Below are 24811 nucleotides of genomic sequence, written 5' to 3'. Positions count from 1 at the left end.
GCTGATTAGCTCAGGGGCCCTCCTATCTCCCATTAGGCCACGCTCCAAAAGGCGCCTTGGAAAGTCTCCTCCACAAAAGAGTTCTTTAGGAAATGGGAGAGTAAAGCAAATAAATAAATTAAAATCAATGAGAGAATATTTACATTTCAAATAAAATCTTACTCTCTTAATGATGAGCAGTTGGTAAAGTTGAATCTCTTTGACACACGCCAGGAACCGAATGAGAACGTCATGTTGACAACTAAAACATCTGGAGCAAAGAGGGAAAAGCAGTCAGTGACGGCGAAGCCCTGCTATCATGGAGCAAAGCCGGAAATACAGAAAATAAATATTTTTTGCCTCCTCCACATAGAGGGTGGAGTGTGCCAGCTGTTCGCTAACATTTCCATCAGTATGTGGCCTCTTCCCCGGGGCCATTCCCGTCAGGCAGCCGAAGCGCACAGCACAAGCCTCCAAACAGACCCCAGCCCACCTCGTTCCAGGCCTCCCATGGATAATCACTAGGAAAAAGCCATTTCACAGCCCATTTGCAGCTCATCTTCTCCCCAGAATCACTATCTCAGCTTGTAATTGGCCACAGCATAAGAATAAAACAAGTCACTGAGCAAGAACTGTCTAGAACATGATAACCAGAATGTTAGAGAAGAAAGAAACCCTGCACCTTCAGAAGAACCCACACTACAAATCTTTACACGACACTCCGAAGTGTGGCTCCTGTAGGCTGGGAGCCATGATCTTCTTGGAGTCAACTGTTGCCAAATCTACAATGAAGGATTTCTTATTTGCTTTTGAAAACCTACCCATCAGTTAGAAAACCCCCAAAGAATAAAGGAATATGATAAACAGTGGGCTAAATCACCACGAGAGAAACAGCCTACTTCCTGTATCACTGTAACTTACATCCTCTATCCAAGATGATCCCTAAATCTGGTTGTGTATCAGAATCACTTGAGAAATGGATGAAAATACAGATTCCAGGGCTACATTCCTAGATACTCTGACTTGGCAGGCCTGGGGTGTGTTGGGAATCTGGGTTTGTAATCCTCCCCACGTACTGTACTGATTGTGTGTTGCCAGGTTTGGGGGCGGCAGCCTAGGGGGGTGCCTTTCAAATCCCTTTGTGTCCAGGCACCAGGGCTCCTCTGTGACATTTTCATTGTCACCCATTTTGGTATTAGTATCTTCTTCCTTTTATGAATTAATGGGGAGAGCAGATGATACTTTAAAAATGAAAAGTCTTTCTTTGACAAATTAATAAGTTGGCCTAACTTCGTTGGTACCTCTAGTTTTCCTACTGACATATGATCAGCGCTTGATTCCAAAAGTCTGAAAACGCTTACTTTAAGAGGCTTCTCTACAACAGGAATATTCATTCTGAAAGCCAGGATGCCACATAAAATTCTGCTCACATAAAGTGGGTCTCTGTGCAAATGATAATGCTCTGTTCCAAAGACAAGGAGGTTTGGAGGGCTGGCATGACCTCTCAGCAAGAGCATTTGAACAGACACTTGATAACTATTAACAGAATGAATGTATGGACAGTAAGCACTGAGGGACTCCCAGGGAAACATACATGTCATCGGAATCTACAAGTGCCCAGTGATAGAGACTAGCAAGAGTTGTGCTTTCCTGGGTATCAACTGTGCACAAAACACTCCTGGGAAACCTCACAAGGAAACGAGTATATACGGTCTCAGCTCTGAAAGCATTCAGTTATTCTAGAAGAGACAAAAAAAATTTAGGTGAAACAGCACCATGACAGGATAGCCAAGGAAATACCTTATGAGTGGTTCAAGTTCCATGCATCACCTGGGTACCAAGACTGGGGTGCATGTAGGGGTGCCCAGAGGGAACTGGCATGATTTGGATGATTGGAGCAGAATCCATCAAGGCTGTTATGGAAGAGATGACTTCAAAGCAGAAGGGAGACAGAATTTGGTGAAAGGGATGAAGCTACTACAGACTACAGACAAAGGTTTGGTAATGGCCACTGTCTAGCTGGATGCAGGAGGTAGGAAGTGTGTCTGTTTGCCCGCTCAGAATATATAAAGCATCCAGAGAAAAGGGCAGACGAACGGTTGGGTGAAACTGACAGAGGCTTTAAAAACAATTGACTACATTATAAATCAACTGCATTTCAATTTAAAACAAAGATTAAAAAATTTTAAGAATGCAATCAATTAGCTTTTCGCGGTGATCTCAAATACTTCTGAAGCTTATGTTCCAGGTGAGCAAGACCTGCATTTTAATAACCATGTGCTTGACTCCACGTCTTTCTCACCTAAAGGAACTCATGAATCCTCAGTTCATACACTGTAACTCCTAGCCATCTCTTTTTAAAAATTAATTTTTATTGGAGCATAGTTGCTTTATAATATTATGTTTCTACCGCACAGCAAAATGAACCAGCCAAACATATACATACATCCCCTCTCTTCTGGATTTCCTTCCCCTTCAGGTCGCCAGAGTGCATTAAGCAGAGTTCCTTCTGCTATACAGTATGTTCTCATTAGTTATCTATTTTATACACAGTATCAATAGTATATATGTATCAATCCCAAACTCCCAATTCATCCCACCCCTGACCAACCTTTGAATCCATCCCCTTCTCTTCATCCTTATCTGGCTCTGGCTACTTCCACTCTCAGTCCCCTCAACCTGAATCACTGCAACAGCTTCCCTTCTGTCAGGCCTTTCGGAATGCAGCCCTTCCCTCCTCCAGCCCCGTTCTCCACCTGTGGCCATTCATTCAACAAAAATGTCTTGATCATCAATGGCTACTTTGTGCCAGACACTTTGTACCTTCTTTGGCATCCGTTTTCTGTCACTCCACTCTCTACCCCATTTGACTTGACCACATGGAACCTTTTTTTGGCTCCTCAAACAAAGCTTTTTCCTTCCTTTGGTCGGTCACACTAGTTGGGCTCTGCCTGGAATACTCTTCCCCTTTTTCTTTGTCCAGCTCAACCCTACTCATCCTCCAAGAAGCTTTCCTCGCCCTCTCGCTGCTCCCCCAAGTCTAGTTAGGTGTCCTCTTCACGTACATCTCACAGCGTGCTGTGTCCCCTGCACGCTGCACCCAGCACTGTCCGGTGCTGGTCACTTGCTGCTGTCCCAAGAGGCTGTGAATACTGTGAGCAAAGAACAGGTCAGGCTCTTTCGGTCATGGTGTCCCTACCACCTAGCACAGTGTCTGGCACACAGATGCTCAATAAATATTTCTTGTTTGAATGAACGAATGCAGTGAACCTAAGATGATAAAATATTGGCCATTTCCTTTCCTCACCTCACCAAGGGCATTCCCAGCTTTTCAGATCCCTGAACTATCTGAACCATCTAGGAAGGGTCAAGTTCAATGGTCTCTGGCTTGCCACTCACCTAAGCAACTTGAGGGGGGATTTGCCAGTCTCCATCCTTCTCCAGCCACAGGTAACAGTAGGGGCCTGCGGCCACAGGAAGAGTGGAGCAAAGGTGAGGGGGACCGAGGGAGGGTGCAAGGAGTGGGGGAGAGGGAGTCTCCAGAGTAAGGCTGTTCAAGTTTAACCTGTTTCCCTGGGCACTCTGGGCTCAGGAGGTTCTCTTGCCTTCTTCGTTTTCTAAGAATGATAATAAGAACCAGTGGAGTGCACGTACCTTTGTAAGCTGTCCTGGTTGGGATGATGCAGGCGCAGGTCTCATTGTGCACACTTTTACCCTTGCAGAGCATCCTGCCTGTGTCCACGTTCTTCACCACGCACTCGGAGTGCCTCGGAGAGAAGCTTCCCACCACCGTCACTGTCGTCTGTGGGGAAGAAAATACAGGAACCAAATCATGTGGCGTTCTTCCATCGTCTCTATCCACCCTAGAGCCTTAAAGGAACTGACCTTCTGACTTGCCACAAGAGAGTTTCTTGGATTGCTGATGGAAAGAAAAAGGTGTTTTATTGGCTGTTTAGTTTTCTCTGTTGTGAATCGAATGTTCATATTCTTAGACCATTTACCTGCTTTGTATGTATTTTTTCTTATCAATTCTTAAGAGCTCTCTATATAGTATAGATATTAAACCTTATCTGTCATATTTCTGACACATTTTATCCTAATGTACTGTTTGTCTTGCAGCTTATGTGTGTTTTACCCTATATAGTATGTTTTTATGATCAAATACAAAGTTAATTGTCTTGGTTATAAAGTTCTTCACAACTCTTGCTTGTGGACAAATATAATATTGTTTCACCATCTTTGTTGTTTTATTTTTTAAACTTAATCTTTAATCCATCTGGAGTTTATTTTTATACAAAGGATAAGATACGGGCTCAACTTTATTTTTACCCAGATAGTTAACCAGCTAGGTCACAAGCATTTATTTTAAAAAAAAAGTTCCTTTTCCCAACTGAACAGAAACACCACTTTTCTCATATATTAAATCACCATATACCTACAAGTTATTTCTGAACTTTGCACTGCTCCAATTATCTATTGATCCACTTCTTTTCCAGTGTCATCAAATTTTCAAGACTGTGGATTTAAATATACTTATGGTAAATCTATTTTTATTTTCGTAATTTTCTTAGCATTTTCTAGACATTATTTTTTCCATATGAACTTTACGATCATTTTACCCAAATAGGGTGATGGGACTGTGAGTCTAACTGGAATTGTACCAAATATATGCATTAATTTTAGGAGATTTTATATCTTTATGATATGAAGCATTCTCATCTAAACACAAATTGTTTTGTTTATATTTAGGAGGGGGAAGATGTGGTGGGGACAGGAGGAAAAGGGAGAAGGAGGAGGAGGAGGAGAAAGAAAGCAAAGAAGAAGGAAAAAAGAGGAAAGTTAAAGAAAACAGTATGTCAGTGGGAGACCCGTTCTGCATCAGGTGCACTCAGGGGATCTGGTGGGGAGGTGGGCTAAATATTAGGAAGCTAGGGACACAGGAAGCCATCAGCTTATCAGCCACGATGAGGAGTGACAGCCCCTCACCACCGGGAGGTGTCCGTCTTCTGTTACACTTCTGATCTCCGCCAAGTCTGCAGGGCCAGCTAAGAATCCCCTGTCTCTCATCCTTGGATAAGCTCTCTCTATCTATTTTGCTCTGGGGTTGCATCCCTATCTTTTTACTTTAAAACGCTCTGTTTCTGAGCCACAGAATCATGCTGGGAGAACACAAGTTCTTACAGTCCAACTTCCACTGAACTGAAGTCCACCCATCTCCAGGGGACCTGAACATAGCACTGAGCCCCCAACCATCCCCACCAGCTCATCTTCAACACCTGGCTGAAGCCTCACTCATGCGTCAGCCTTGCATTTCTCCCTGCATTGCACGTCTCAGCGTACGACCATTATCACCTGTTACCCTGTCCACAAGTATGTCTTAAATGGAATTCATTGGTCAAACATGATAACAAAAGTATCAGAAAGTTTGTTAAAGTCCTATTTTCAGTAGCTCCTTTAAATTTTCCACATTGCCTTCGGTCCTCACATGCACAGCATTTACATAACTATAAACACTGCATTAATTTATTTCATAGTGAAGTGAAGTCGTTCAGTCATTTCTGACTCTTTGCAACCCCATGGACTGTAGCCTACCAGGCTCCTCTATCCATGGGATTCAATTTATTTCATAAACATTTATTAAACTTTAAAGATGTGCCATGTGCTACACAAGGTATTCTCTACTTCAGTGAAGCAAGCAGCTACAGTCCTTACCCTCAAAGAGCTTACAGTCTAGCAGAAGTGTGGAAAAATTCACTAGACTAAAACTGGAAGGCCACACAGGATTGAGATCACGGTTGGTGGGAATGCAAATTGATACAGCCACTATGGAGAACAGTATGGAGATTCCTTAAAAAACTAGGAATAAGACTACCATATGACCCAGCAATACAGCTACTGGGCATATACCATGAGAAAACCATATTTCAAAAAGACGCATGTAACCCAATGTTCATTGCAGCACTATTTACAATAGCCAGATGATGGAAGCAACCTCTATGTCCATCAACAGATGAATGGATAAAAAAGTTGTGGTACATATATACAATGGAATATTATTCAGCCATAAAAAGGAATGCATTTGAGTCAGTTGTAGTGAGGTGGATAAACGTAGAACCTATTATACACAGTGAAGTCAGTCAGAAAGAGAAAAACAAATATCATATATTAATGCATATATATGGAATCTAGAAAAATGGAACTGATGAGCCTATTTGCATGGTAGGAATAGACATGCAGATATAGAGCACGGACTTGTAGACGCAGTGGGGGAAGGAAAGAGTGGACAAATTGAGAGAATAGCATTGACAGATTTACACTGCTGCTGCTGCTAAGTCACTTCAGTCGTGTCCGACTCTGTGCGACCCCATAGACGGCAGCCCACCAGGCTCCCCCGTCCCTGGGATTCTCCAGGCAAGAACGCTGGAGTGGGTTATACTACCATGTGCTAAAATAGAGCTAGTGGAAAGCAGCTGAAGAAAATGGGGAACTCAGCTCAGTGTTCTGTGATGACCTAGATGAGCTGGATGGAGGGGTGGGAGGGAGGCTCAAGAGGGAGGGGATATATGTATACTTATAGCCGAGTCATGCTGCTGTAGAGCAAAAACAAACTCAACATTGTAAAGTAATTATCCTCCAATTAAAACTTTAAAAAGAGAGAGAGAGCGAGAGATGCTAGAAGCCTGGGCTAGGATGGTACAGCAGAAATACAAAGAGCTGACAGCTCCAAGATATCTTTAAAGGTCTCATGGGCCAGGACTGGAAGTGGGGTATCTGGTTGTGGAGGATTTGGTGAGCTAATGAATGTACAGAGGTAGCATATGTTGCAATGGGACACATGGAGCAGGAAGCAGACTTTGGATGGAAAAGTCAAGACTTCAACTTTGGTTGTGTTCAGTAAAGTGAACTTGTGTGATAATTAAGAAGAGATGAGTCTGGAGCTCAGAGGCAATCTGGGCGGGAGATAAAGGAGACATGGACATATGATGGCATATTAAGCCATACGAGTGGACAAGATTGTCTGTGGACCAAGTAGAGTCAGCTAGAAGAAGAGCCAAAGCTGGGGCTGAACCAACTCCAATAGTTAGAGTCAGGGAGAAAAGGAGCCAGCACAGGAGGCTGAGGCATAGTCAAGAAAGAAGGAAGAGACTATGGAGAGTGTGTGCCATGGAAGGCAATGGAAGAGCTTCGTGAATGCAACCAAACAGTCATACTAAGATGAGGACTGACAGTGTCTCCTGGAATACCTCTATGGAGTTTAGTTTCAGGGGAACAGTGGGGCAGACGTTGACACTGATATGAAAATAGGAGAGAGTTTTTTGGTTTTTTTTTCAAGTGCAGTGGAAGAAGGGGATAGTCAAGGAGTTGAAGGTATTTTAATGTGACTTTAGGATTCCTTTGTGGTCAGATGGTAAAGAATCTGCCTGCAATGTGGGAGACCTGGGTTCGATCCTTGGGTTGGGAAGATCCCCTGGAGAAGGGAATGGTTACCCACTTCAGTATTCTTGCCTGGAGAGTTCTATGGACAGAGGAGTCTGGTGAGCTACCGTCCATGGGGTCACAAAGAGTCAGACATGACTGAGTGACTAACACTTTCACTTTCTTAGGTTCCATGCAAGAATGGTTAAAAAGCTGATGCCTTGGATTAAGGAACCCAAAGTGGGAATGCTTACCAGGTAATAACTCTTGAATTAAGCTGGATACAGTGGGAATGAAGACCCAAAAAGTCAGATGAGATACAAAGTTTGAGTGTCAATTAGTTCGTAATGTCCATGGGGCCAAGGAAATTCTTGTCACATAACATTCTATCATTCTATCAACAGACCTTATTTTGCTTAACCTTACCTCTTATTGCCAAACAGTTTGGTATTTCCAAGTTTCTAAGTCTATACATGTCACAACAATAACACCCATATGCAAATGGTTTTTCTTTTTTCAAATTACTTCTCTAGAAGTCTAAGCCTGGAAGTAGTGCTTCAAACAGAAAGAATATATTTATGACTATTGAAATATTACTGTCAAATTGCTTTCTAAAAAGGTTGTGTTAATTGCTATCGCCATCACTAGGTGTCAGCAAACCTTATTTTCACTTTAATTTGTATTTATTTGTTAACTGGTAAAGCTGAACATATTTCCATATCTATATCTAACTCTCTAAACCTCCTCTTGTGAGAATATACATTTTTGCCTGCTTATTTTTTGGTGTCTCTATATATTTTTTACTTTCTCCTAGCTTTCATATCTTGCAGCTAATATTTTGCCTGTTGCAAATGTTTTTCCTGAAGCATGAGCTTTAGTCATCACTTATTTTTTGTGGTATAGTTTTTTTTTAAAGTCAAGTATATGAATATTTTTCTCTTGCTATTACATGATATATTGTTTCAGAGCCAAGAAAATTATACTTCCAAATTATCTGACGCTCAATTATTTTCTGCGTTAGGTTTTTAGATGAACTTCTTAATTAGCCTAAAATTTATATTTCACGTAAAAAATGTGAATTAAATTACATTTCCGTATTGTAAGCCAGTTATTTCAGCAACTTTTTATGAAATAATTCTTTTGTTTCCTCTTAATTCGTGATAAACAATCTTTAAATTTTTTACATCTATTTCTGAGCTTTGTAGCCTATTCCATGAATCTATACTCCTATTTTTTATTTATGTTTTTAGGCAGCACCACCAGAGAAGGCAATGGCACCCCACTCCAGTACTCTTACCTGGAAAATCCCATGGATGGAGGAGCCTGGTAGGCTGCAGTCCATGGGGTCGCTGGGAGGCAGACACGACTGACTGACTTCACTTTGACTTTTCACTTTCATGCATTGGAGAAGGAAATGGCAACCCACTCCAGTATTCTTGCCTGGAGAATCCCAGGGATGGGGGAGCCCAGTGGGCTGCCGTCAATGGGATCGCACAGAGTTGGACACAACTGAAGTGACTTAGCAGCAGCAGCAGCAGCAGGCCGCACCACGAGGCATGTGGGATCTTAGTTCCTCAACCCATGGGGATCAAACCCATGCTCCCTGCATTGGGAGCACGGAGTCTTAACCATTAGACTGCCAGGGAAGTCCCTATATTCTTATTTTTAAACAAGAGTCATGGACTAAATTATTGCCACTATATACTTTGCCAACAAAGGTACTATATACTTTGCCAACAAAGGTCCGTCTAGTCAAGGCTACGGTTTTTCCAGTGGTCATGTATGGATGTGAGAGTTGAACTGTGAAGAAAGCTGAGCATCGAAGAATTGATGCTTTTGAACTGTGGTGTTGGAGAAGACTCTTGAGAGTCCCTTGGACTTCAAGGAGATCCAACCAGTCCATTCTAAAGGAGATCAGCCCTGGGTGTTCTTTGGAAGGAATGATGCTAAAGCTGAAACTCCACTACTTTGGCCACCTCATGAGAAGAGTTGACTCATTGGAAAAGACTCTGATGCTGGGAGAGATTGGGGGCAGGAGGAGAAGGGGATGACAGAGGATGAGATGGCTGGATGGCATCACCAACTCGATGGACTTGAGTTTGAGTGAACTCCGGGAGATGGTGATGGACAGGGAGGCCTGGTGTGCTGCAATTCATGGGGTCGCAAAGAGTCGGACACGACTGAGCGACTGAACTGAACTGAACTGATGTGTTTATAATCATATGGAAATGGACCTGCTAAAGTAATTTTATTTTTTTCAACATATATCTTGGATATTCTTGACCAATTCACCTTAGTATTTCAGATGAATTTTATAAATTAATTTTAGGGCTTCCCTGGCGGCTCAGATGGTAAAGAGTCTGCCTGCAGTGCAGGAGACCCGGGATCTATCCTTGGGTCGTGAAGATCCTGTGCAGAAGGAAATGGCAACCCACTCCGGTATCCTTGCCTGGAAAAGTTCATGGACGAAGGAGCCTGGCAGGCTATAGTCCATGGGTCGCAAAGAGTCCGACATGACTGAATGACTTCACTTTTAAGACAAAAACCATTTAAATTTTTACTAGGATGACATGAAATCTAGACAACAGATTGAGGAAATAGTGACATTTTTATGATATTGTCCCACCAAGAAACATAGTATATGTCTGGATATATCTAACATGCTTTTCATATCTTTCAATAAAATACCTGTTTTTGTTTTTATATTTATTTACACTTTTAATTGATAAGATTTCCTTATTATGAATTATAATTAGCCTCAATAGACTACTGCCTCACTAAGAAAAACTGTTGCATGGTGGAAATCACTGTTTTGGTAGGTGGCTTCAACATGTATCTCCCAGTAAAAAGTATTTTAAAGCACAATGTACATGCCTCTGCAGGTTTGAGCCTGAGTATTTCCATTGTTTTTAATGAATGGGATCTTTTATTAATGTGTTAACAGTTTGTCTTATATGTCATAAGGTTACTGATACTTGAACATTTACTGAACATTAGCACTTTCTTTGACCTTTATTAATTTGAATAGTTTTAAAAGCTAGTATATTTAGATATTACAACTAAATACACCCACTTAAGATGAGCAAATAATATGTTTGTCTATTCCATTCCAATAATTATTTCTATTATTAACACTTGTTTCTTGCATTAGTGCATGGGACACAACTTTAAAAACAATATTGGTTGTCTCAGTGACAGAATTCCATGTTTCTGCTCTGATTTGTAAAAGAATGTTTCTGTTTTCTCTTTTAGGAACCATGCTATTTGTGGGAAATACTTTTATTCCTACATCTTTTCTCTTTTTATTAGTATAAACCATTTTTCCTGTTAACAATCTCTTTATAGGTATTGTTTTTTAGCCGCTCAGTCATGTCTGACTCTTTGTGACCCCATGGACTGTGGCACACCAGGCTTCCCTTGTCTGTCACTATCCCAGAGTTTGCCCAGACTCATGTCCATTGAGTCAGTGATGCCATCCAATCACCTCGTCCTCTGTTCTCCCCTTCTCCTCCTGCCTTCAATCTTTCCCAGCATCAGGGTCTTTTCCAATGAGTCAGTTCTTCACATCAGGTGACCAAAGTATTGGAGCTTCAGCTTCAGCAACAGTCCTTGTAATGAATATTCAGGGTTGATTTCCTTTAAGATTGACTGGTTTGATCTCCTTCAGTCCAAGGGACTCCCAAGAGTCTTCTTCAACACCACAATTCGAAGGCATCAATTCTTGGGCACTCAGCCTTTTTTATTGTCCACCTCTCACATCCAAACATATAATTTTACATAATGTAAAAGTGGGGTGCCATGCATCCCTTTTTGTGTGTGTCTGTGTATATGAGGATTTCAGTTGTCTCTCTTTTTTAAGTCTATCTCTGACCTTTCCTCCACCACACGAATTATTTCATCATGGGAGCCTATGTTTACAACCTAGTATGAATTCTCTCATGTTTTTCTCCATGCTCAAATAATCGTATAGAGACATAGACATCAACATATAGAGGGACATTTTTGGATCAATATAAGACCATGCTATATGTACTTTTCTGCATCTTGATATTTTTATTCAACAAAATCTCATAATATTCCTCCAAGGCAATTAGAATTGCTCTACTTCTCTCTTTTTAATGCCAATTTCAAAACAAGGATGAGAATACACTACCTTCTAATTGTCTTGTGTAAACAAGAGGCTCTGTATTACATGCATCTTTTTTTTTGTACCAAGAAAGTTGCTAGACTATTATTTGCAGTGAGCAAATGCTCTTTAAACCAAGTTATTGTGATAGCTGGAACTGGAGAAGAAATTACTTAAATAACCAAGGATCTGAGACTCTCAGCAAGCCACAGTTAACCCTAAAGACAGGAAATATTTTGAAATAATATGACCAAGAGCTGGAGACAGACATCTTATCAATGTCACTAAAATAATCAGCCCAAAGTTGGCTTCAAAGGAAAGCTTTACTCAAATTGCTAAAGTCTTATCTCCTTTACCTTGAGAGTGGTGGTGAGCTGGAGAAAGCGAGGTAATGGTTGCGTGGGAAGACTCTAGAGGGATTAGGGTAAACCACACTGGGACTCAAGGTGGGGAAGAAAGCACCAGTGGTTCTTTGGGTGGTAAACATGTTCCAGGCTAGATGCGAATGGTGATTAATTTATACTGGTGAACCCAAAGATGGGTAAGCAAACTGAGTAAGTGGCTCTTTTTAGTCAATGAGCAGCTTGCTTTCCCTCACTGCACTTCACTTAAGTACTCCCCTTAACATTTTCAAAACGATAAAAGAAAAAAAAGCCGTGCGTAATCATAACCACTTATCAGAGTCCTGGGTATATTCAATGATCATGGTATTTTCTAGCAGTCTCTATCAGCACTAAAGTCAGCTATTTTTCAGACTGATAACAGAAATAAAAATTTGGCCATACCTAACTTAGATACCTAAGCATCTTTTTCCACAGAAACTGCTCACGCTAGTGCAGGTCTGGTGGAGGTTTGGACGAAAGCTTTGAAGGGTTTTTTTGGGAGGGCACCCCCCCAACCCATCCTCCATACCCTCGCCCTCAGGAGGGCGATAGAAAGGAACAACAGCCAAATAAGTTGAAATCCATGAGTTCTGATCAGTTATGACTTGAAAGCTTGATTCTTTTATTATTTATCACTCATTAAATGCTCTGGCTCTCTTTTATTAAATGTTAAATCATCTTAAGTGGTACGGTTCTTGCTATTTGAAATGGCAAAGTGTAAGGGGAAAGAGAAAGTGGCCCATCTCCTTGTTAATATGGCATTCAAATAAAACAGAGTGAGCTCAGCAGACAGGTCAACTGGCTGCTGATGGTGATTCTGTATAGTTATTCATAATACAAGAGCTGTAATTAGGGAGAAAATGTCTCCTTACAGCCACTGAGACTGCAAGGCAGGAATTCCATTTTCCCATGGGGCGAGGCTGGTATGTGAATCTGAAAATGCATGAATATGCTCACACTGCTTCATTTCTCTCATCCAATGACAGGGCTGATGTGTTGCCAAAGGCAGTATAGTACTGCCGTAGCACGAGCCCATGAACTTTTCAAGGGACCGCCCCCCCCTTGCAATATTCACTGCCCATATTGCTTTCTCTCCCTCTCAATATCACCTGAAGGCATGCACGTAAGACAGTGTCAAAAACCCAAACACATCAAGAAAAGGAACTAAAAAACAAAATAAAATTCAGTCCTTAAGTCACACTTAAGGACTCTTGTTGACCATGAATCTGAACTTTTTTTTCCTTTTTTTTTAAATCAATGTTTTTCAATGACATTAGTCCATTTTTTCCTTAATTTCAACAACTGAAGGTCATCTTCAGCGCCACAAGATGACAAACTCCATGAGGGCAGGTTCACGACGCATCTCATTCTCTGCTATCTCCCCGTCACCTTGCAGAATGTACAGGAATTGGTGCTCACACAGTATTAGTTCGGAGAAGGCGATGGCACCCCACTCCAGTACTCTTGCTTGGAAAATCCCATGGACGGAGGAGTCTGGTGGGCTGCAGTCCATGGGATCTCGAAGAGTCGGACACAACTGAGCGACTTCTCTTTCACTTTTCACGCTCATGCATTGGAGAAGGAAATGGCAACCCACTCCAGCGTTCTTGCCTGGAGAATCCCAAGGACGGGGAGCCTGGTGGGCTGCCGTCTATGGGGTCGCGCAGAGTCGGACACAACTGAAGCGACTTAGCAGCACCAGCAGCAGCAGTGTCAGTTAACTGAGTGAATTCTCATAACTAAGCTTATTTGATCATTAATAGGTATTTTACACACAGAAGGAAGTTGGCATCAGTTGACTAAAATGAGACAATAGAGACAAACTAAAAATCTTTCCTCTTACCTTATCTTTACTGCTTCGAAATAGGTGAATTTGAGGGCACTTTTTAGCTCCAGATAAAATATCCAGCCAGTTTTCTGAATTATTTAAATGCTCACAATCTTCTTTAAAAGTACACCTATCAAAAAAAAAACAAAAAGGGAGGGGGCAGCAAAACAGCAACCCCAAACATGCATCATTAAAACTTTCTCATACTTGGCTTCAGTACAAAATGCCAGACTTTGTGTGAGGATCATTGATTTCGAGTGAGAATAAGAACATGATGCTAAAACCATGAAAAGCAACAGGAAACCAGCAAAGCATTTTTTCCATCATGTCTCAGAACTGAGAACAAATGTGGACATGTTGAACTTAGACTTCTGAGCCATCTCTCAAGATGACATTGCAAATACATCCAAAACACATCCTCTCCTGGATTCTAAAATTAAAGCACTACCTTCTAGAAAAACCTAGCATAGAACAGCCCAAAAAAAGGTTTACACATCGAAAACGTTTAGCTTTGCCATTCATTTCCAGAATTCCAACCTATTATGTAACTTTTGCTGTTGTTTAAAAAAAAAAAGAAGCGACCATTGTTGTGCTTTGCAGTATGATAATCAAATAAACATACTGCAAGGACAAAGTCTTCCCAAGAATTTGATAAGACATTCCAGAACCATCTGCTACATAACATTTATTTAGACAGATACCAACTCACATCAAAAGATATTGGGTGAAACATTTGCCAGGGCCACCTCCCCAAGTAAGCCAGCCCAGAGGATGTCCCCAAAGAAATCTGCAGCTGTGGGCAGGGCCAGCTACTTTGATAAACACCATCATAAGCTGAAGGTGAAATCACTGCTTCGCCTGTGCCTGGCTCGGTCACTCTAGGTAATGCGAACTTGGGAACTCCCGCCTCGCCAGCAGGGCAGCCAACTTAACAAGAAGAACGAATGCCAAAGGTTACTTGGTTTCCAAATGGTGTTGGACTGCTCAGACATTCTACTGAATGATATCAAGTAAAGAACAAAACCTCTGTTACCTCTGCCTTCTCAAGGTCCAAGGTTAAAACGAAGCGGTGGAGGAGAACCAGTAAGTTTTAAAAGAAACTGAAAATTCATGATTCACAAGAGATTGAAAGCAACTAGATAATAACCTCAGTCAACTCCGGGGAGTCCCTGAAAGGAAGTGAGTGGAGACAAGTGTGGTCCCAAACAGTGTATTTGACAAGCATTTTATTTCTTTTTCTTCTTCTCTTTTTTTTTTTAAATTCTTAAGAATAAATTTAGGCCTCACGGCTTCATCTTTGAGCGCTGCGCTAATTTGAATATGACAGAAATAGAACAGGAAGCCAGTGAGTTTCATTAGACATCACCCCCAAGTGCAATCTTTCAGCGTGTCATCATATTCTCCCGTCTCGGGGAACCCTGCTTCCAGGCAGCACATCTGTGTCCAAGCTCTCCTCCACCTGTGTCGGCTCCTTCTCCAACATCAGGGCCACGGGGATTTTCATCAGCAGTTCTCCACAGTCATAAATTTATCTGACCCTTGATGGCTAGCTCGTCCGTCACGGACATTAAGTTCAAATTAAACCTCCTCTCAATGTCAGGGAGAGTTTTCAACGGAGGGACACATACTGCCGGATTGAAACAGACAGAAGGACAAGGCTGGTTCCCTGTTTTGTATTAGAAAGCGATGATGACTGTCAAAAACGACCTGCCTCTCTCGCAGGGGCATTCCAGCTTGTATAAGACACTTCCTCTGTCTAAAAGGAGGCCAAAAAAAAAAAAAAAAAAGCCAGTTCTAAAGAGAGGGGAGTACAAATGTTTTTGTAGGCTTTTAATACTGCCTGGGAGTCAAGGCCTAAGGCTGCCAAAAACACAAGCGTAAAATGTTTCATACAAACAGTGCTACTATTTGCCAATTTGTAGGCAGAAAACAGTAGCGCCACTGAATTATCACTCCCTTTTCTGAACTCCTATGGCATTTCTTGTTGGAAGCACAGATTTTGGTATTTAATCATATGCTGCCTTGAATTACAACTTAACTGTTTTACGTGGCTACGTCATGCCCCCCAGTAAGCTGTAAGCTCCTCAAAAGAAGGAAGAATGTCTTTAATATTTCTTCTGCAGATCTTTCTGTGTCTGACAGCATGATATGCAAATACTAGGGTTTCAACCAACATTTTTGAATGAATGAATGAAATATGAAATCTCTGTAGGTCCTTTCTGTAGGTGAGTTTTCTTTCTAGAGTTTCCTTAGAGTTTATGTCTGACTTGTATTCATAGCGAAGAGACTACTTTTAATATAAGCTAAAAGTTTGAATCGGGGGCCAGAGCGGGGACAGATTAGAAACTGAGGTTTTCAAGGTTTTCAGTTTATCTTTTGGGGAAAAAAAAAACAAAAACATATGTTTATATATATACATATATATATATGCTTCCCAAGTGGTGCTAGTGGTAAAGAATCTGCCTGCCAACGCAGGAGACATAAGAGACACGTGTTTGATCCCTGGGTCAGGAAAATCCCCCGGAGGAGGGCATGGCAACCCTCTTCGGTCTTCTTGCCTGGAGAATCCCAAGGACAGAGGAGCCTGGCAGGCTACAGTCCATGTTGTTGCAAAGAGTCAGACAGGACTGAAGCGACTTAACACTGAAGCGTATATATATGTACGTATATATGTAATAGACCTTTCACTTCCTATTTTGTATAAGACAAAAACAAAATTGAACCATGTTAAGCAACTAAATATAAATTCCTGGTTTATAAAACACCTTTGAGATCTCATGCCTTCTTTCTCGCCAGCTGAAAAATAAAAATTAAAAAGCAAACCGTAACTCCAAGAACGTATAACCAGATGGTCAACCAACAATCATATCTTATTCTTCAATATTGCAGATGATAAAATCTTCATGACACCACGTTACCCACACAAACTTTCTCCAGGAGGGGGAACAGACCTCAGAGCTCCCACGTTTTAGTAAACAAAACCAAAATGGTCCCTTTTGAAAGCCATCACTCTTGTTCCTACACATCCACAAAAGCAATGGTCAAGTGCATAGACACTTAAGCCTTTGCCCAAATAAAATTAAAATCTCATTTTCAGACTCAGGTCTCGGCAAGGCTGATTCTCAGTGAAGCAACCTCAGATAGGCTGATTTCTTAACTGACTTCATGATAATTTCTTCAGATAGGAGGAAAGATAGGAAGAAAATGGGATTCAAATTCAAATGAGCATATTCTGGGGAAAAAAAAAAGGCAGACATGTATTTGCTTTTCTTATCTTATGCTGTTGCCGCGCTCTCCAAGGGTCTTTCCCAAAGTCCTAGGACTCCCAATTAATATTTTTCTGGCCCTTACGTCCAGCTAGATTTCATGCCTACAAAATAAGGCCAACATGCAGACACTTGCCTACTCGCAAATTAATAGAATCGGCATTAATGGAAAAAAAAAAAAAACTGCCTGAAGGAAAAAAAAAAAACCCATAAACCAAAAGTTAATTAAAAAAAAAAAAAAACTTTTGCTAGGTGAAAGGACCATGAATTCAATTTAGTGAATTAAACTACTTAAGAAGGCTTGTTCATAGTATCTACTATAGAGGGTAATCTGTTCAAAATAATAAGAGTTAGTTACTCATCTATATACATATGTGGACCACTCCTCCCTTGCCCTTAACTCTTAGTTTGTTCAAAACTCATGAACAGGGAGATTCCAGACACTTGTCTAAGTTTGCTGTTTCAAATTCAGAAAGCATCTGCTGACAGTGTGTTTGCTTCCTGAGTTTGTGGACATCTTTCCAAACAAACCCTGATGTCCCTCAGTCACCACCCCACCAGGTATCTACATGGGGGAACTGCCGCGTGGAGTTGATGGCCACTCCTCCCCCGTTAGTCCTCACAGGCTTCCCAGGTGGCTCAGTGGGAAAGAATCCACCTGCCAATGCAGAAGACACAGAAGATGCGGGTTCAATCTCTGGGTTGGGGGATCCCCTGGAGGAGGAATGGCACCCAGCTCCAGTATTCTTGCCTAGACATTTCCATGGACAGAGGAGCCTGGAGGGCTACAGGAGGAGCCAGGGGTCACAAAGAGTCAGACAAGACTGAGCATGCATAAACATTAGTCCTCAAAACCACGTTGCTCTATAGGGATGAAATGGAGGCTCAGAGAGGTGTTTACAATGTGCCAAGCTTTCCCAGCTTCAAGTGTCTGAAGTCTGCTTTCAGAGCCACACACTTGGCCACTCAGCTGCATGGTCATCTGTAAGCCCTATGTGTTACAACATGTCAGTCATGTCTGACTCTTTGCAATCTCATGGACTGTAGCCCACCAGGATCCAAACTGCCATTTAATAAGCTACACAAAAATAATGACATTTAGAGTTCCTCCTGGCTTCCTTGGGCCCCATTAGTGGCTGGAGGGTGGGGCTGGGCCAGGACAAGGCGACAGAGATAAAGACCCCAGGAGCATAGAATGGAGGTGAGACAGAGCCTCCGGAATGAAGAGGGGAGCATGGATTTGGGAGGGAAACACAGGGCAGGGTTCTGAGAGGCCCTGAATGTTCACCTATCACTAGCCCTGAATACAAAACACCTAATTAGAGGTTAAGGTTCCAGGGAGCCCCCCAACTCAGAAGTCTATTGTATTCCAAAAATTGGCTTGCAAACCCTCTGTAATACAGAATACACGTTTCTCCCCAGAGAAATAATGTTATAAACAGTGATTAAGTCTCCAGGTTTTAACCCACAAAACCTATTTATTTGCAATGTAACTTCAATTCTATATATTTGCAATATAAGAGTAGCAGAAAACAATGAGATTGAATCCATTTGCATTATATAGCAGTTTTTCTTCTTTACTTGTGTTTCTGCTTGGCTGGTAGTCTGGGAACAGTGCCCAGCTGGATCGACTTTTAAATTTATTATTACAGTATTGCATTTATACAGTATTTCTATTTTTTAATGGGGATGACTTAAATTATTAATTGTTTTCATGCCGACATAAAGAACTGGGAGACCCACCTCTAGAAATGAGCTGAAGTTTCCAGGCATACAGGCAGGTGAAATGCCCAGGGGACGGGCTGGGGGACCTTGAAAATCTGACTCTATTAGGCTAGAATCTCTCCCTAAGAATTTACTACTTACTCAACCTTGAAATAGAAACTCTGAACTCAGAAATGTAACTTCTACTTCCTGCCACTCGAATTTCATCAGCATCCTCTAATCTAATTGTTCACTAAGAGCAGACAGTCCCTGAAGTAAACTGACAACTAAATATCAGGTAATTGGCTTGAATGGGAGGTTGGTGTGATCTGTTCCAAAGATTCTCTACTGATACAATATCAGAAAACTTTTAACAAGGAAAGATCCAGCCTCTCTCTCAGAACAGGAGACTGTGTCTGTGGCTGGGGGAAGATTTTGCTACAAGAGCATCCCAAGGTCTTCTGCTAAGTGATTTGAAACAGATGTCTGCATTTTTTCAGAAGGGCACGGAGCCCAGAGGAGGGACCAGGTGGTCCCGAGAATCGAGGGACTTTCATTAATGTTGTTAGTCCACAAGATGGAAAAACCAATCTCAACTGAAGAGAAGAGAACGAGAAGTCACTGTGACAAACTCAACTCTGAATTCTAGGCCTCCAGAGTCAGCCAAGAGGGATGCCAAAATACAAGACCAAAATAACTTGCCAGGAAAGCTGAAAAACTGCATTTCAGCTCCAGTGATGAAAAGCCAACCTACATAAGAAAATGATGCTAATAACAGAAACAATTTAGAAGATTTTTTTTTTAAGTGAAAACATCTAACATGCCAGGAGATGTTCTTTCATATGATTTGATTCATTATTCTTCACAAAACTATGAAGTAGGTACGACAAATTCCCTTGCTTTTTACAGCTGGGGAAAACTGGAGGCAGAAGGCTCCATATTGTTTCCCGCGGTCACAGAGTTAGGAAGCAGAGGGGTTGAGATACCAAATCAGATAGTGCTGCTTCCAAGTCCATGTCTCATCTCCTACCCCCTACTGCCCCTCACCAGGGCCCTCGTTTATGGAGCCCTTTCCAGGGGCCGGGTGCTGTTTCTAGGACTTTCTGGGACTTGTTGATCCTATAGCTACCTCAGGTACTATTGTTATCAGCTCCATTTCAATGATGAGGAAACTGAGGCGCAGAGATTAGACGGCATGGTATGAACCTCAGCAGTCTGGCAGTGGTGTTCATACTCTTAGGACTGTGCCAAACAGCTCAAAATTTTCAAAGGTTTCCAGGATAATAACATCATAAAGGCCAAAATAAAAATAACTACATCCTCCCAGAGCCTGAGCCCTATGAGAAAAATACAGGTTTTATTCCATTTCTCAGCAATTCTCCAAATGTGTTCTTCAAGCTGTTTTAGGTGTTAGTATTAAATGAGGCTTAAGAAATTTGGGAAACACTAATTAAATAAAATTAAATGATCTTCTCTACTGCAGGAATTCTCAGAGCCTTCAATATTCCAGTGTACTTTGTAACTTAAAAGATAGGAATGGATAATGCACATCTTCTAACGTTTTTACTGAAGGATTAGAAGTCCTAGCCACGCATACTGCTGCTGCTGCTACTGCTAAGTCGCTTCAGTCGTGTCCGACTCTGTGCGACCCCAGAGACGGCAGCCCACCAGGCTCCCCTGTCCCTGGGATTCTCCAGGCAAGAACACTGGAGTGGGTTGCCATTTCCTTCTCCAATGCATGAGAGTGAAAAGTGAAAGGGAAGTCGCTCAGTCGTGTCTGACTCTTAGCGACCCCATGGACTGCAGCCTACCAGGCTCCTCCATCCATGGGATTTTCCAAGCAAGAGTACTGGAGTGGGGTGCCATAGTCACGCGCACTGGGAAGCACTTAAATCTTGGTTAATGAGCAATAATCCAAATGGAAGATCAAATTGGAAAACTTTAGGCTTTTTTGGGGCTCTTTTTTCTCATCTCTCATACTCGGCTGATCATGACCTATTCGTTCCAAGCATTGCTCTATGCCGTCTCCCACAATCTGCCCTCACCTGTCACCTGGGCTCCTGCAGCAGGCTTCTGACTGGCCTCCCTCCTACCTGCCTCTAGTCAGCTCTCCACACCAATGCCAAGGTATTCTCAAGCCCAGAACCGATTACACCTCTTCCTACTAAAAAATCTTCAACGGCACCCTTCCACCTACACCAAACTCCTCTACCTACATCCCTTTCATGACTTGGAGCCTAGAACACACGTTTCCACACTCGTGGTACCCAATACTATGATTGAGCCTCTTCCTTCTTTCCCAAACTCATCCCTTGACAATCGTGGGTTGATAAGTCTATTTAACTTACAAGCTCCTAAAGACATCCATCACTAATACTTAGTACATGGCACCTCGCAAAGAGCAATTACTTAATAAATACATGCAGGGAAACCTGCCCGGCTCTTCTCAGCATGTGCAGAATGTCCGAGGGCCTGCAGTATTGGTGAAATGGTGCTCCAAGTTCAGAATCGCCTCCTCCCTGTCTGCCCAGCCTCCAGGCAAAGCAGTCATGCCCTCCGCTGTGTCCGTATGGGCACCTTACACATGCTTCTGATACATACAGCACAATGTGCTGGTTGCTGACTGCCTGTCTCTCGGACCACACTGTAAGATCCCTAAGGGAAGAGCCTGCCGTATTCACCTTGGCACCCCTAGGGCCTAAGGCCACATCGAGGATTCCTTCTAAGTATTGTCTGAGTGTCCCCCAGATACCAAACACCGAGCACTGGGGATGGATGGATGTTTAAGCCAGTTAAAGCTCCCCTCTTAATGAGCTTATATTCTGGTGAGGCACATGGACCAAAACCAAAGAAGCAGTCAATAATTTAAATAGTTTCAAATCAAGGCTAGTTTTCAGAAGAAAGTAAAAAAAATATAGCAGCGAGGAACTACTTTGGGTAAGCTAGCCAAGAAAGATGGCATTTCGAGTTCCTTGGTAGCCTAGTGGTTAGGATTCCAGCCTTTCATTGCCATGACCCGGGTTCAATTCCTGGTTGGGGAACTGAGATCCTGCAAGATATGCAGCATGGCCAAAACCTTAAATTAAAAAGAAAGATGGCACTTCAGCTCAGATTTCAAGGATGAAGACAACCTAGCCACATCAAGAGCAGTAGGAACAGCATCCTAGGCAGAAGGAACAGCAAGTGCCAAGAGCCTGAGCTCACTTAAAGTCTGGTCTCTGCAAGGAACTGATTAAAGACCAGACCAGGCTAGAACCTAGTGAAGAAGTGGTGGGTGGAGCTGCCAATTATAAGCGGGTGACATTGGGCAAATCACACCTTCTCTGTGTTTCAGGCTTCCCAGCTGCAAAAACGCAGATAATAATCATTTCAATTTCATGGAATTGTTACCAAAATGTACATCTACTTAACATACACCTACGAAAACATAGATCAAAGAGTTATTTCAGAAACATCCATCTATTTAACTGAGGCTTCCAATAATGCCTCAGTAAATATTAGTAGCTGTTACTATATTTATTACATAGGCAAATGAAACAGAACTTAGGTAAAAAGTCTGAACGACATAAGCCAAACACATACAAAATAATACTGATGTGACAGGCATCTGGGCAACAGGAGTAACTGGTCTGCCCTTTGCATTGCTCACACACATCAGATCAACGATCAGCCTGCCCTTTCCACGTAAGGAGGCAGACTCAGCTCATGGCTTCTTGGAAGGTTCTTAATCATAACCCTCCTCCTCCTCCCCCCGAGGGTTCTCTGGGGTCTCCCCACGCCTTGAATAACAGGGCATTTTTTCATGGCATATTGGCTGATGCCTGCTTCCCAGGCTAACCTGTGAGCTTCCACTGGGCAGAGCCTTATTCATTTTTGTCTCCCTAGGGCCTACTACCGGACCTGGCCCATGGCTGGCATTCAACACACGTTCACTGAACTGGATTAAGAATTAAATGTTCAAGTGACTAAATTCTTGGCTATGTCTCCACGATACCAGCAGAAGTTGTTTCACTGATTTTTGTTCACTGGGCTGGCCAGTTCACTGGCATGGTGGAAAACCAGCCTTTGTCTTGACACTTGGAGCTATTCAGCACATGTGAAACACTCTCACAAAAAAGGGATTTGTGGCCTTCACCCCATGTGGTTCTTTGGTGGGTGATGAGTGCACTAAGAGTTGGTGTTTTAATTTCCAAAGGCATACCCTGAACTAAAGAATTTAAGGCAGGCGTTCGTAAAGAATAGGTAGCCTGGAAACAAAGATGGGAAATGATGCCTTTCAAGTCAGGACGATCTGGGTTCCAAGCTGCTCTCCCACGCATTTGTTCTGTAATGGGAAGCACACTCTTCAGCTTCTCAGGACCTCAGTTTCCCCCATCAGTAAAAAGCTGGCAGCAATAAAACTCCATCTTCCTAAGAGTAACTCGAGTCCCACACGGGGTGCTTCAGAAATGGTCCACTGTCCCTAAGTGGGATACAAGGGCCCAATGCTACAAAACCTCACTGGTACCTGAGAGCAAAAACACCAAAGCCTGGCAGGAAGGCTTCCAATGAAGACAGGAACATTGGTTTCAATGTGGAGTTGTTGTTGGGAACAGGAAAATTACCAGGTCACCAAGACAAGTGAAAACATCTGAGGAATTTTTAAAAGCCAATCGATACATTCTTATGAAAGTGCCTGCTAAGGTCATTTCAAAAAAAAAAAAATCTATTCCATTAAAACATATATTTACTAAAAGGGGTGATCCTAATGGTACCTGCTCGAGCTACACAGCGTCAATTAAAAAGATGTGAGGATAAGTAGTTTGGAGACTGAAGTTGGACCAAACAAAACTGGCTTCTGGGTATGGTTAAGCATTCCCTCAGTGCCAGCCACTGTCAGCTGCCTGGGTGCCAAGAGCTGGGCACCTTCATGGTTTCATCCCCTCTCCACCTTCTGCTTTGAAATATTCACAGCTCTTCTAACAGCTGACAAAGATGATGAAGAAGCCAGGGGACTCGGGTCCACCCAAGACCCCCCTCCAGCGTGAGAAGGCCCCCACATCCCTTTCAGCCTCCTTGGTAACCCAGATGCATGGGTTCGGCTTCTGCCAGGGTAATTCAGTGATGCCCTGAGGCCCGAATAACATATTCCTCTCTGCTCCCCACTGCTTCCACCCCACAGACAGTTGTCCTACTTGCTTCTACACAATTAGTCGGCACAATGGGGTCCTCACACGAGGAGGAGGGGCTGCCCCCAAATCCCATTATTCTCATGATCGCTGCCATTAGAGCCTCACTGGACCATAAAGGAGTGTCACTGCACAGAATTCAGCATGAGGACACATCCTGGGTTGGAAGGAAAGAGGGGACGGATGCAGAACTGGGAGCCATCTTCTGTCATGAATTGACTTCCTGGCCACAGCCTCCAAAGGGGACATCCCAAAGTGCAGTGCGCTCCTTTGGGTCTTGGCTCAGCCGCCCTCTTCTCTGTGAGGCTTCCCAGGACCCTGTGGTTGAAACTAACCTCTCCTGCCTCCAGCTGGCAAGCCCTACCCCCTCGTCAGCTTTATTTTTCTTCCTAAGGGTGATCACATCTGACACGCCACGTTCTTATTTATTTTCACTCTTCCCTCACGTAGTTGGGTCAGTAATGTTCCACCCCTAATTCGTGTCCACTCAGAACCTCAGAATGTGACCTGATTTGGAAATAGCGCCTCTGCAGATGTCATTAGTTAAGGGTCTCAAGATGAAATCATTCTGGATTTAGGGTGTTCAATGACTAGTGCCTTGACAAGAGAAAGGAGAAGGCAATTTGGACAGGGAAAAAAGGCTACATAAAGATGGATAGAGGTTAGAGATAAGCTGCCATGAGCCAAGACACGCTGGAAGCCACCAGAAGCTTGAAAAGGAGAGGAAGGGTTCTCCCCTTGAGGTTTCAGAGAGATCACAGCCCTGCTGATACCATGATTTTGGATTTCTAGCCTCCAGAACTGTGAGAGAATATATCTTCACTGTTTGAAGCCACTGAGTGTGTGCCACTGGTTATAACAGCTTTAGGAAACTGATACATTTCTAGAAGGACCTGCACGGGGCAAAGACATAGCACTGAGCTGTTCATTGCTAGAGAAGC

At 42.6% G+C, this 24811-nt stretch overlaps 1 protein-coding gene across 4 annotated transcripts in view; it reads right to left on the bottom strand.

The window, feature by feature from the left end:
• PLXNC1 (plexin C1) overlaps window positions 1-24811 on the bottom strand; it is a 158246-nt gene that overhangs the window by 81544 nt on the left and 51891 nt on the right. For all 4 annotated transcript variants that reach the window (XM_086399070.1, XM_086399068.1, XM_086399067.1 and 1 more), the window contains exons 5-7: window positions 13748-13862; window positions 3634-3781; window positions 163-250 (exon numbers count right to left, since the gene is read on the bottom strand). In XM_086399070.1, the coding sequence (XP_086255196.1) occupies window positions 163-250; window positions 3634-3781; window positions 13748-13862 (351 nt within the window). The remainder of the gene's footprint in view (window positions 1-162; window positions 251-3633; window positions 3782-13747; window positions 13863-24811) is intronic.

The sequence above is a fragment of the Bos grunniens genome, chromosome 5, assembly GCF_055505025.1.
Source record: "Bos grunniens cultivar Pamir isolate PY7600 chromosome 5, Bosgru_T2T1.0, whole genome shotgun sequence".
Lineage (NCBI taxonomy): Eukaryota > Metazoa > Chordata > Mammalia > Artiodactyla > Bovidae > Bos > Bos grunniens.
This window is presented reverse-complemented; position numbering and strand designations above follow the sequence as displayed.